Raw genomic sequence first — 10,950 nt, 5'->3', positions numbered from 1 at the left:
ATCGAAATCCGGAGGCGCACATGAAAACCTTAGAGGTGCACATCGAGAAGTCATCCTCCGCCATCGTTCATCCGCGCCACCTTCCTCTTCCGCGCTCATCCTTGACGCTGCCTTCCTCCTTCTCGGTGTTCATTCACAACACCACATTCCCCTTCGTTAACACTCATCTTCGTCGCCGCCTTCCTTCTCCTCCTCGCCGTTCGTCCGCATCAACGTTGCCACGCCAAAACTTACCTAAGGTTTGGATGGGTCTGACACCATTATTTTTTTATTATTCTATATAAGTTTTTTATTTTTTTTGAAATAACAAATCTAATAAGATGGCCTGAAAAGATTTTCATATATATTGCAATGTTAAATTATTTTTGCATGTGTAATTTTTGTATTTTGAAAGTGTTTTAAAAATATTTTCCGCATAACTTCATAATTTTATATGTGTTATAATTATTTTTTAATGTTTAAATTTAAATTTTAAATTTATGATTTTGGATGTGTTTTAAAAATATTTTCTGCATAACTTCATAATTTTAGATGTGTTATAATTATTTTTTAATGTTTAAATTTAAATTTTAGATTTATGATTTTAGATGTGTTTTAAAAATATTTTTTGTATAACTTAAAATTTTAGATGTGTTACAATTAAAAAAAAGAGCATATACCCATTTTGGTCCTCAAAGAATTTTAAACCAGACATTTTAGTCCCCAACTAAAATTAATTACTCGATTGGTCTCTAACAATTAATTCTGTCAGTCACTTAGGTCCTTGGCTCCGTCAACTCTAACGGAAGACAAAATGGTCCCTGAAAACTCTAACATGGGATAAAATGATCCCTGGCAACTCTAACAAGGGACAAAATGATTCCTGACCCCGTTTATTCGAAAACGACATAGTTATTCCCCAATTTTTATCATATCTCGCATAACCCTAACATTCATACTCTCCTTTTTCACCTTCACAATCTTCTTTTCCATCTTTTCCTTCCTCCTCGTTAGCTCCAAGATTAAGCCATGGTCTAATTGTCACACGTGTCGCACCTACCTCAACATGTCATGGACCACACAATTCCTAAATCTTTGTGACTGGTACATCCACCTCCTCTGCACTTCACCCACCAAAAGCATCCACTTCCACGTCTTTGATAACATCACCTCCAACCCCAACAACGTCCACGATATCCTCAAGACCAAGTTCCACAACTACTCCAAGGGCACGCATTTCTCCACTCTCCAGCAAGCAATATAGATTGTTGGACATTAGGACATCATGAGAAGATTCTCCTTCGACATCATATGCAAATTTTCATTTGAAATAGACACTAAGTGCTTCATTCCTTCTTTTCCGGAGTCCAAGTTGGCAGACAGTTTCGACCTCGCATCCAAGCTATTACAACGAGCAATGTCGTCGTTGCCACTCATATGGAAACTGAAGCGATTACTGAACATTTATTCGAAGAAGAAGCTGAATGAAGCGATCGGAGTGGTGGACAATGTGGTCATGGAGATGTTAGGGTAGAGGAAGAGGGAGATGGAAAGGATAACAACGAGTCTTAACAAATCATACTTGCTTTCAAGATTTATGGGATCCATCGAATACGACAACTAGTTGAGAGACATAGGCATTAGTTTCCTAAGTTTGAATTGGTTGAGAACAAGTTGAAGATTTTTTTTTTCTTATGAACATTAAATTTATAGAGTGTGCATTGTGTAGTTTGAAGTTATAGTGTTAGACTGTTAGTGTTATGCGAGATATGATGGAAATTGGTAGAGAACAGTGTCGTTTTCGAACAGATGAGATCAGAGACTATTTTGTCCCCTGTTAGAGTTGTCAGGGACCATTTTGTCCTCCGTTAGAATTAACAGAGTAAAGGACCTAAGTGACTAACGGAGTTAATTGTTAGGGACTAATCGAGTAATTAATTTTAGTTGGGGACTAAAGTATCCAATCTGAAATTCTTTGAGGACCAAAATGGGTATATACTCTAAAAAAAACTACAATTAAAAATATTTTAGTTTGTGTATATAATTATATTCGACCATTCATTACTAGAAAGTCGTAAAACAAATCCTGCATTTTATTAAAGGTACAATAAGTAAGGGATTAATTTTTTTCTAAATGTACTGACTTTGAATTTTTTTTTTGCAGATATAAATTGAAATATTGTAACCGAATAAAAAAAAAAAGAAAACTGTATTACAAAGAAAAAAAACATAAAAGAAAGAAATAATAACTAACTATAAAATGATAAAAAATTAAAGAAATTTTAATTTTTAAAATTTAAATTAATTTTAATTATAAATATATATCCTATAAAATAAGAATATATTTTAATTAAAAAATAATTAAATAATATTAAAAGCTGATCAAAACTGAATATATTTTAATTAAAAACTGAATGTTTCATAGAAGACGGTGAGAAATTTTCTGAGAAACCCAAACCGTGGATAATAAAAAGATTATTTTAGTATAATCATACTAAGATAATTACAGTAATTATAATGTTTTAAAATTATTATTAAAATATAAAAAAATATAATTTTAACAACACTTAGTTATCGTATTAGAAAGGTTAGAAATAAAAACGTTTACTTTATTTTTGTGTGATAAGTCATAAGTGATGAATGTTGAGAATTCTAACGCGTTATTAGAGATCGAGGATCGGTCGTCAGCCATTCTTATTTTCATTTCACCCCGAACTTGAAAACGCGTGTCTGCTTCCATACGTGGAAAAGACAGAAAAAGAGACCAAAAAAGTGTATACATGTTTTCTTGAATATCCGTATCAAATGGTATCGCCCACAACAATCATTGTCCTTGTCTTGTTATTCTAATTAACTCTCCCACCTACTTCTTAACTCGACATATCACAATCAAATGGTATCGCCACTTCGTTTTTTTCATTTTCATATCTTTTTCTCCCATTAAAGACGCGTTTAGTTAGTTAGTTAGTTGGAGTTATAGTTACTAGGAGTGGTAACAACTTCTCTTGATGAGCTTTATTTATTTAATTAATTATTGGGATTCCTTGTATGACTAACTAGTACTATTTATTAATCAAGTGATAATTTCACTTGTTAAGGTGGTATTTTCTGTGAATTTTGAGCGCAAAAATGCACTTGACTTTTCAGGATTAACGTGTTGTACTGGTGAACTGCACATGACGTGAAAATGTAGCTTCCTCGTATCTTCGCTAGCTCCTAGATTCATGTTGGTCAATGTCCCCTTTTGTTTCTTATTCTTATATATACCCAGTTAATCCTGTTTTTTTAGCTCTTACACTTTGGCTGAATCTTTCTGATTTCTGTTGTTGTTTATTTACAATTTTAATTTGGATGGTATCAAATAGGAAATTTCCCCAGGAGCAGGAAGAAGGAAATGGTGCTAAAATTCCAATTCAGAAATCAAAATGGGGAACCGCTGATCATACAAAACAACCATCAATTAGGTATTCAACATCAACTATTTATTTCTGGTAATTAAGGGTGTGACTCTGTGACTAAGCTCTAAATTTGGTTTGTGCAGTGGCCTTAGAAATGTGATCAATGGCCATAATTCCTACGTGGAAACCTTCCTCCGAAGAGTGGTATTAAGAAATCAATGAATCCATTATTTTCTCTATCTCATTTCTTTGCTTTCAATTTTCTTACACCTTGTTTTAATTTCCTCAAATAGGTGCGAGAGGAGGTGGAACGTATAATTCAGGAACATCACCTATCTCCAAGGTTTGTTTGGACTATAAAACATGAATAGGTTGTGTTAACTGTTAAAATTTATTAACATATAGTTTAATATTCTGTTTTGGTGCAGAGGAACGGTTAATCATAATCTGGCAGGAACATCTGGAGCCAAACCCTTTCAGCTGTGTTTTATCAACAAGTTGCCTGATACAATTTTCACACTCTCTAATATAATAGCAGAGGATGAATCACCCCTTCAAATTGCTCTATTTGATGTTACATCTCAGTCTATAGTCAATGAAGGTCCCTTATCCTCCATCAAGATAGAGATTTGTGTCCTCGATGGCGAGTTTGGTTCGAATTGCAGTGAGGATTGGACTCAAGGGGAGTTCAATGGCAGTATCTTACGCCAAAGGGATGGTAAAGGTCCATTGTTGACTGGAGATAGGTTTATTACTCTCAAGAATGGGATTGCTTCTGTCTCTAAACTTACCTTAACTGATAATTCAAGATGGTTGAGAAGCAGAAAGTTCAGATTAGGAGCCAAAGTTGTTGAACCAACTTCCTCTGGAGCAAGCATAAAGGAAGGTTCAAGTGAACCTTTCATCGTCAAAGATAATCGCGGAGAATGTGAGTCTTAAAACCGAACAATTATTTCATCTGTGATCATTGTGCACAAACTGACATGTGATATTGTGATGTCTTTTGTTGTAGCTTACAAGAAACACTACCCTCCATACTTGAATGATGATGTATGGCGTTTGGAGAAAATTGCAAAGGATGGAAAAATCCACAAGCGGCTCTCTTCCCATGGAATTCACACTGTTAAGGATCTCCTGCAGCTATACACAACCGACCCATCTTCATTATATGTGGTAATAAATCTTGTTTCTTTTTATTTTCTTATGACTATGGAATGTCATAAAATACTAATGAATTTTTCATTGAGGTGCAGAAGTGTGGCAGCATTCCAATTAAGTCATGGACAGCAATTATGAACCATGCCAAGACTTGTGTGATAAATGATCACAAGCTCTATAGCTATCGCGCGACACAACAACCTATAGTCCTGCTATTCAATTCCATCTACATCCTTGTTGGAGTATTCGACGGGCAAAATTATTGTTCACCTGATGCACTCACTCCAAAGGAGAAGGTATGCATTTAGATTCTATTCTGAATTGTCTGCTACATATAATTTTAAAGAACATTTTTTCTGGGGCAGAAATGATTAAGTCAATCCTTCATTTGCAGAATTTGGTGGAAACCATGAAGCAGCAAGCATACAAGAATGTTAATAATTTGAAATCAGTTGATGACACTTCTTCATTGAGCTGCTTCACACCAGTGGCATGTCCAAGAACAGGTCAATCTGATGTTCCAGACCAAGTCATGGCAGGTCAAGAAGAAACATGGCTAGGTTCTACACAACCCTGCACCTCTTCTTCATTTATTGATGAAGAAGTTCCAAGTTACCAAGTTTATGAAGATCCACTGCCAGAAACATGCGAAATGCTGCAGAACGGTTATACAGGAGGTGAATTCTTCTCTGGAATGTTCACTGAAGGGAATAGTTGGCAACTTAATGGATTGTCACATATTCCAGTTGTGCAAGGTGGTTATTCAGCTGATAATTGCAGTTCAGAGATTCAATTCACAAATGATTGTTCTTGTTCACCTTACACAGCACAATGGGGGGACCAAAATGGCTATTTATTTGGTTCTTCTGATGAAGCAGAATTTACAAGTCATTCTACTTTTCTGAATTCCAGTGGGGATATATCAAACAGTGGGAAAACTAAAGCAGTGTGGTTTAAAATTGGGAATGCTATCAAATGGGTCATATCAGTTAAAAAATATGCAGCTGCCAGAAAGAATGCAGAGCTATATTACTGTGACTTTAAGTATTAGATTCCTAGTTTGGTTTCTAGGTAGAATATGTGTAAAAATGTCTAGGATATAAGTTCCCTAGATATGCTTAGTCTTAGTCTTGAATCTTTAATTTCTTCAACTTCAACTGCAATGAATATATAACCCCAAAAAAAAAAAAAAAAAAAGCAGAGAAGTGACCTGTAAGATGTGGTCCTCCTGTACATTAAAGTGTCAAGTTATCAATGTAATATTTCTTCTTCTAGTCTGTAAAATCAATTACATATTATATATGCATAATTGTCCATGGTCAATTTAATAATCATTCTGTTGCTACTCCTGTAAATATTGAACACACATTAATTTTAGATTTGCTTTTTACTTATTCAAAATAAGCCTTATTTGCTCTACTTCTATTGCCATTCAAGTCAAATGATTATAGAACTTAATTAATTGCTAGAAGTTTCTAACTACTTTCCACAAATAGAACTTTCCATGTTAGTAACTAACATTACTCTTCAATTTAAGAAGTGGAGCTGGCAGTGCAGGGTTAGTATATTCTGTAAAAAATCCTGCAGCTTAAGACTCTTGAACCTTGACTTTAAGAACTCTCAGCCATTGATTCCTTTAAACTTTGAAGCATGCATTTTCCTGCCATCTTCCAACTCTTCCTTCCCATGGAAAGAGTATGAGTAGTGAACCAAATGGCAGAAAGAAGGCATGTCACAGGAAGGTGCAAACATTTAGATACTCTAGTTTACCAGAGTCCAATTTAATTAAAAGATAATTACTACACTAAAGTAATTGCACATATTTAGTTGTGTGACTCCAATGACTTATACATAATACAAGCTTAACTCAGTTGTATTAGTTAATCTCCCACCATCTTATTTTACTAGTATCCTCTCTTCACTGAATTCAAAAAGAGTTGCAAATCTTTGTTTGGGATGAACCTGAATCACACACTAATATCTAGTTTAAATCTTGTAAAGATTATATTTTTGTTCTATATATATATTAAAAGAATAGGATAAACATTGTTTCTCTTTCTTTTCTTAAGCATTACAAACCTTCGCCGATTATGGATTAGCTACAAAACAGAAAGGAAGATTCTTGGTAATTAACAAGAACACTTTTCCAAGAAGTTTCAGAAGACTAAATTTTCCTATGATATTAAATGTTTACAAAGACAGAAACGTGATTAGCTTTGCCTCCGGTTCCAATTTCTAACCTTAACTTTCAAAAGGAACACCGGCATGGCTCAGTTACGCGGGGTTATGGAAATTTTGTTCCCCACACTATGAGATCACCATTCCTTTTCTGAGTTATTAATTAAAGTGTTTAATTTTGATATATGACAAGTTATTTTGGTAATAAAATTTAATTAAGTTGGGCCAATAATTTTAATAACTAGAAATTTTAGTTGGTAAAAAAAAAGAGAAGAAGGAGAGGCATAAGAAAAAGAACAAAGATTTAGATAGATTTAGCTACAAAAATAACTTGTTTATTTAGTATTTTTTATTTTTTGTATATTAAAATTTGTTATATAATTATTTAATTATATTTATTTTTTTAAATGATCATTTATGTTATTAATATAAAAAATAATTATTTTTATTTATGTTACCAATAAAATAAATAATTAAATATACATAACCAAACTAAAATCATGAACACATATAGGATTCATAATTTTCTCAATCAGCCAAAATTTGTATCCTTTTGGATACTTGGCCATCAAGCATTCTCCTCCATAGGTACCAACGCGGTTTTGTCTCAGAGATTTCAAAAATCATTAAATTTCCAGAGATTTTACTAATACTAATATAAAAATGAGTGATGATCCTGTGTAGTGCTGGTGCAGGTTCATGAAATCTTATATACATATAATACATCAATGGAAACATTTAATAATTCTTTGATACGAACAAAAACGTAACACTACAGAGAAAAAAAAATAGAATTTATCTTATTTAACATTAATATTATAATAATAATTAATAAATACTAAATAAAAGAAATTTTGATTAAGTTTTGATCAATTTTTTTGGTTACACTTTTTAGTAAACCAAAATTTAATTTGAATATGGAAGTAAAGGAAGTATTGGACTCGCGTATGGAGAAGAGGGGTACTTCACCTCATTGTGGGATTATAGAAAGCAGAACTTGGACCCCTGCGAGTTGTGTCCCTCAAAATGTAAAAAAAAAAAAAATTACTCAAAACAAGAAAAACGGAGAGTCCGAATTCCACGTTTCAGATTTCAAATTTCATCAACTGCTGCAAATCGGACTATGCGATTTGTGAAGCAAAATTTCATCACCAAAAAACTCGCATGCTCCGAATTGTGTACTCTGAATTTTTTCGATTTTTTTTAACATAAATCGGACCTTTAGTACTCTGAATTTTTTTCAACTTTTAAAACATAAATCGAAAGGTCCCATTTGTGTACTCCCATAATTTTAAAAAACACCAAAGATTACCATGTTAAAGTATATCACTCATTTTGCTTATATATCAAAATTTTTTAACCTTAGTAAACTATTTTATAGTGTATCTACATTACAATTACTATTTTTACTTTTATTTTTGATATCTCTTGACTTTAGGAGTTGACGCGGAAGAGATAGATGAGAAAATGAGGACTCTTCCCAGATTCAGAATTCACATATATAAAAGCAACTGAAAACGAGAGTAATGTTGCGTGATTATCACAGTTTAGAGTTTCTGGATTTGAGCTTGAATTTTTCCAGTTTCTTTCTTGCTCTAACTAGTTCTGAAACCAAGACTAGTTGAGTGAATTTGTCTACTACTACAAGTGTAGAACTAGCTTGCTTGTTTGTTTTTGGTTGCCAGAATCACTTTGACCCAAAAAAAAAAAAAAACGACTCTCTTCACACAGAAGTTGCGTTTAGAAAGCATCAGTGAATGGCACCAAACAAGAGAGGATCATCAAGCGATGAGGGTAATGATGACAGAGACCTTCAACTCCCTCTTTGTAAACGAAAAGCAGCACTACCAGATACCCGGTACCTCTCTTCTCTTGATTCACCATTTCTTTTATGCACTTTACACCTCTTAACGTCTTTGCCCTTTTTCCTTACTTACTAGTATTTCTGCTTCCGGTAGTGGTTCCACCAATGACATGGCGTTGATCTTGGAACCTGTAATTCGGAAAGTGGTGAGTATTTAATCTATTATCTGTTTATAGCTGAAGTGAGTTGTTTGTTTGTTTGTTTATTTCCATATTGAGAAACTTAACCTTAAGTTTTTGGAAGGAAAAAAAAGTGTTATTGATGTTCTTTTTTCTCTTAAACTAGTTACAGGAGATGATGCCACCTATGCTAGAACAGGTGATTCCACCTATACTGCAGCGTTACCTACCTTCCCCATGGTATGTTTCCATTTTAACTCTGTTTGTGTACATATACAGAACCATATATTTAATTAGAAATATTCAAACTTAGTGATGGATTATCGGTCAGGGGGCAGATTAGTCCACCAGCTGGTAGAGGCAGATCATTGCAGTTATGTCTGATGAAAGGGTTGCCTGCAACCATTTTCACACAGATCAACATTACAGCAGAGGACAGTTCCCCGCTCCAGGTTGCGGTGTGTGATGCAACAATTCAGAACAGCAAGGTAACAAAGGGAGATGGTCCCTCCTTGAAGGTCCAGCTGTGTGTCCTGAAGGCTGATTTTGAAAGTGAGGATTGGACTGCTGAGGAATTCAATAGCAACATAGAAAGTCCAAGAGATGGAAAAGGACCATTACTCAAGGGAGACACGGTTATTACCATGGAAAATGGAGTTGGCTTCTTCAAGAATGTTGAGTTTACTGATAACTCTTGCTGGACTAGAAGCGGCAAGTTCCGGCTTGGAATTAAGGTACTGTCATCGAATTCAGACATAAAGGAAGCAAGAAGCGAGCGTATAAGGGTGAAGGATAAGCGAGGAGTGGGTGAGTAAGTCTTTTTTTATTCTTTTTCATGTCAGATTTGGTGTCTACTGATCTTTTACTTGTAATATATGTCAGCAAATGAGAAACCGGATCGTCCTTCATTGGATGACAAGGTGAGTTGTCTGCGTAAGATAGCGAAAAATGGTCCCATTCGCAAGCAGTTGTCCTCCAATGGAATCAAAACTGTCAAGGATCTGTTGCGCTTGCTCACAACTGACCAAGCTTCACTAAAACAGGTATAGATTTGCAATTTGTTATATCTTATATGTACATGTATATGCTAATCTGACGTTTCTGCTTGTGGAATTAGAAAACCGGCCACATTCCGGGGAAGTCATGGGAGAAGATTATTGAGCATGCCAAGTCTTGTGCCATAGATAATGATGAGCGCTACATCTATCAATATTTCACAGGAACAGCAGAGCAACCAATAGCAGCATCCCTTGTCTTAAATTGCATCTATGAGCCTGTGGCGATTTCATTTGATGGCCAAAATTTTTGCAGCCTAGAGTCTTTGAATTCGGAAGGCAAGGTTTGTATTTATGCGGCTTGTTCATATGAGTATGAACGAGAACACTTGCCACGTTTTCAACATCAGATCATAATTATATAGTGCCTAATTTGATGAAAAGACTTGTGCATGTGAATGGCAGCGTTGGGTGGAAACTGTAAAGCGGCAAGCATACAAGAACTTGAAGGATCTGAAGCCATTTGGCGCAAGTTCAGCGGGTCAATCTCTGGAAAACTTTGATTTCCCAGTTTCTCATCAGCAAGGTATTGCATAAATATATAGATTAATATTAATTAATGTATGTTGTTGATAATTATGTGAATGTGCAGGGCAAGGGGAAGGGCAAGCACAAATGGTTCAAGCATCGGCATCGACAGCATCAGGCGCACAGAGTGTTAACAAGCATCAGGTGGGATGGGAAGAGTTCGTCGGCGATAGCGGATGGAGCAACAACAACATGAATGCAATACAGGTTGATCCGTTTCAAAATTACTCGGACCCAGTTTACCCCTTTTACTATGTTGGAGGTGATTATGGGGCAACATCATCCAACGATTTTGATGTGCATTGGTCAAGCAAAGGTGGGTGCAACACTGTGTGGGCTAAAATCCGAACTGCTGCCATTCGTAACGTTCTTAAATGGGCCATTCTCTATGCCGCCAAAAGGAAGCCCAAGCTTCTTGTTCCCTATCAGTAATGCTAGAAAGTAGAAACTCATCTGAAATTGATCAGTTATTCATTATTCAATTTCTTTATTTCTTTATTTGTTGGATTCTGTATGTATGTATCAAGCTGTAACGTAAATAATCATCCCTCAGTTAATGTAATTAATGGTTCTACTTATTATTCTATCAATATTGCTTCGCATTTTAGATAACAATTGAATGGAAAAATTTATATTATTAACATAGAACGAAAATAAAGTGACATAACGTT

The 10,950-nt window shown here is 34.8% G+C and overlaps 2 protein-coding genes across 5 annotated transcripts; both read left to right on the top strand.

The window, feature by feature from the left end:
* Nucleotides 1-3,258: 3,258 nt before the first annotated feature.
* Nucleotides 3,259-5,837, top strand: LOC130935670 (calmodulin-binding protein 60 B-like). The gene is made up of 7 exons (XM_057865528.1): nucleotides 3,259-3,443; nucleotides 3,521-3,581; nucleotides 3,671-3,720; nucleotides 3,806-4,305; nucleotides 4,390-4,550; nucleotides 4,631-4,831; nucleotides 4,930-5,837. The coding sequence occupies exons 1-7, from the start codon at nucleotides 3,331-3,333 to the stop codon at nucleotides 5,584-5,586; spliced, it is 1,743 nt and encodes a 580-aa protein (XP_057721511.1). The 5' UTR covers nucleotides 3,259-3,330; the 3' UTR covers nucleotides 5,587-5,837.
* Nucleotides 5,838-8,231: 2,394 nt separating this feature from the next.
* Nucleotides 8,232-10,869, top strand: LOC130935474 (calmodulin-binding protein 60 B-like). Of its 4 annotated transcripts, none has more exons than XM_057865235.1 (8): nucleotides 8,232-8,571; nucleotides 8,672-8,723; nucleotides 8,863-8,936; nucleotides 9,028-9,503; nucleotides 9,579-9,739; nucleotides 9,814-10,035; nucleotides 10,157-10,277; nucleotides 10,344-10,869. In XM_057865235.1, exons 1-8 carry the CDS (start codon nucleotides 8,471-8,473, stop codon nucleotides 10,709-10,711), a joined length of 1,575 nt encoding a protein of 524 aa, XP_057721218.1. In that variant the 5' UTR covers nucleotides 8,232-8,470; the 3' UTR covers nucleotides 10,712-10,869. The 4 variants fall into 4 exon arrangements, with proteins under 4 accessions (XP_057721218.1, XP_057721217.1, XP_057721215.1 ...); XM_057865234.1 differs by having other exon boundaries at nucleotides 9,010-9,503; XM_057865232.1 differs by having other exon boundaries at nucleotides 8,654-8,723; nucleotides 9,010-9,503.
* The last annotated feature ends 81 nt before the right edge of the window (nucleotides 10,870-10,950 follow it).

The sequence above is a fragment of the Arachis stenosperma genome, chromosome 6, assembly GCF_014773155.1.
Source record: "Arachis stenosperma cultivar V10309 chromosome 6, arast.V10309.gnm1.PFL2, whole genome shotgun sequence".
In the NCBI taxonomy this organism is placed as follows: Eukaryota; Viridiplantae; Streptophyta; class Magnoliopsida; order Fabales; family Fabaceae; genus Arachis; species Arachis stenosperma.
Note: the sequence above shows the minus strand (reverse complement) of the source record. Positions and strands in the feature narration are given on the sequence as shown.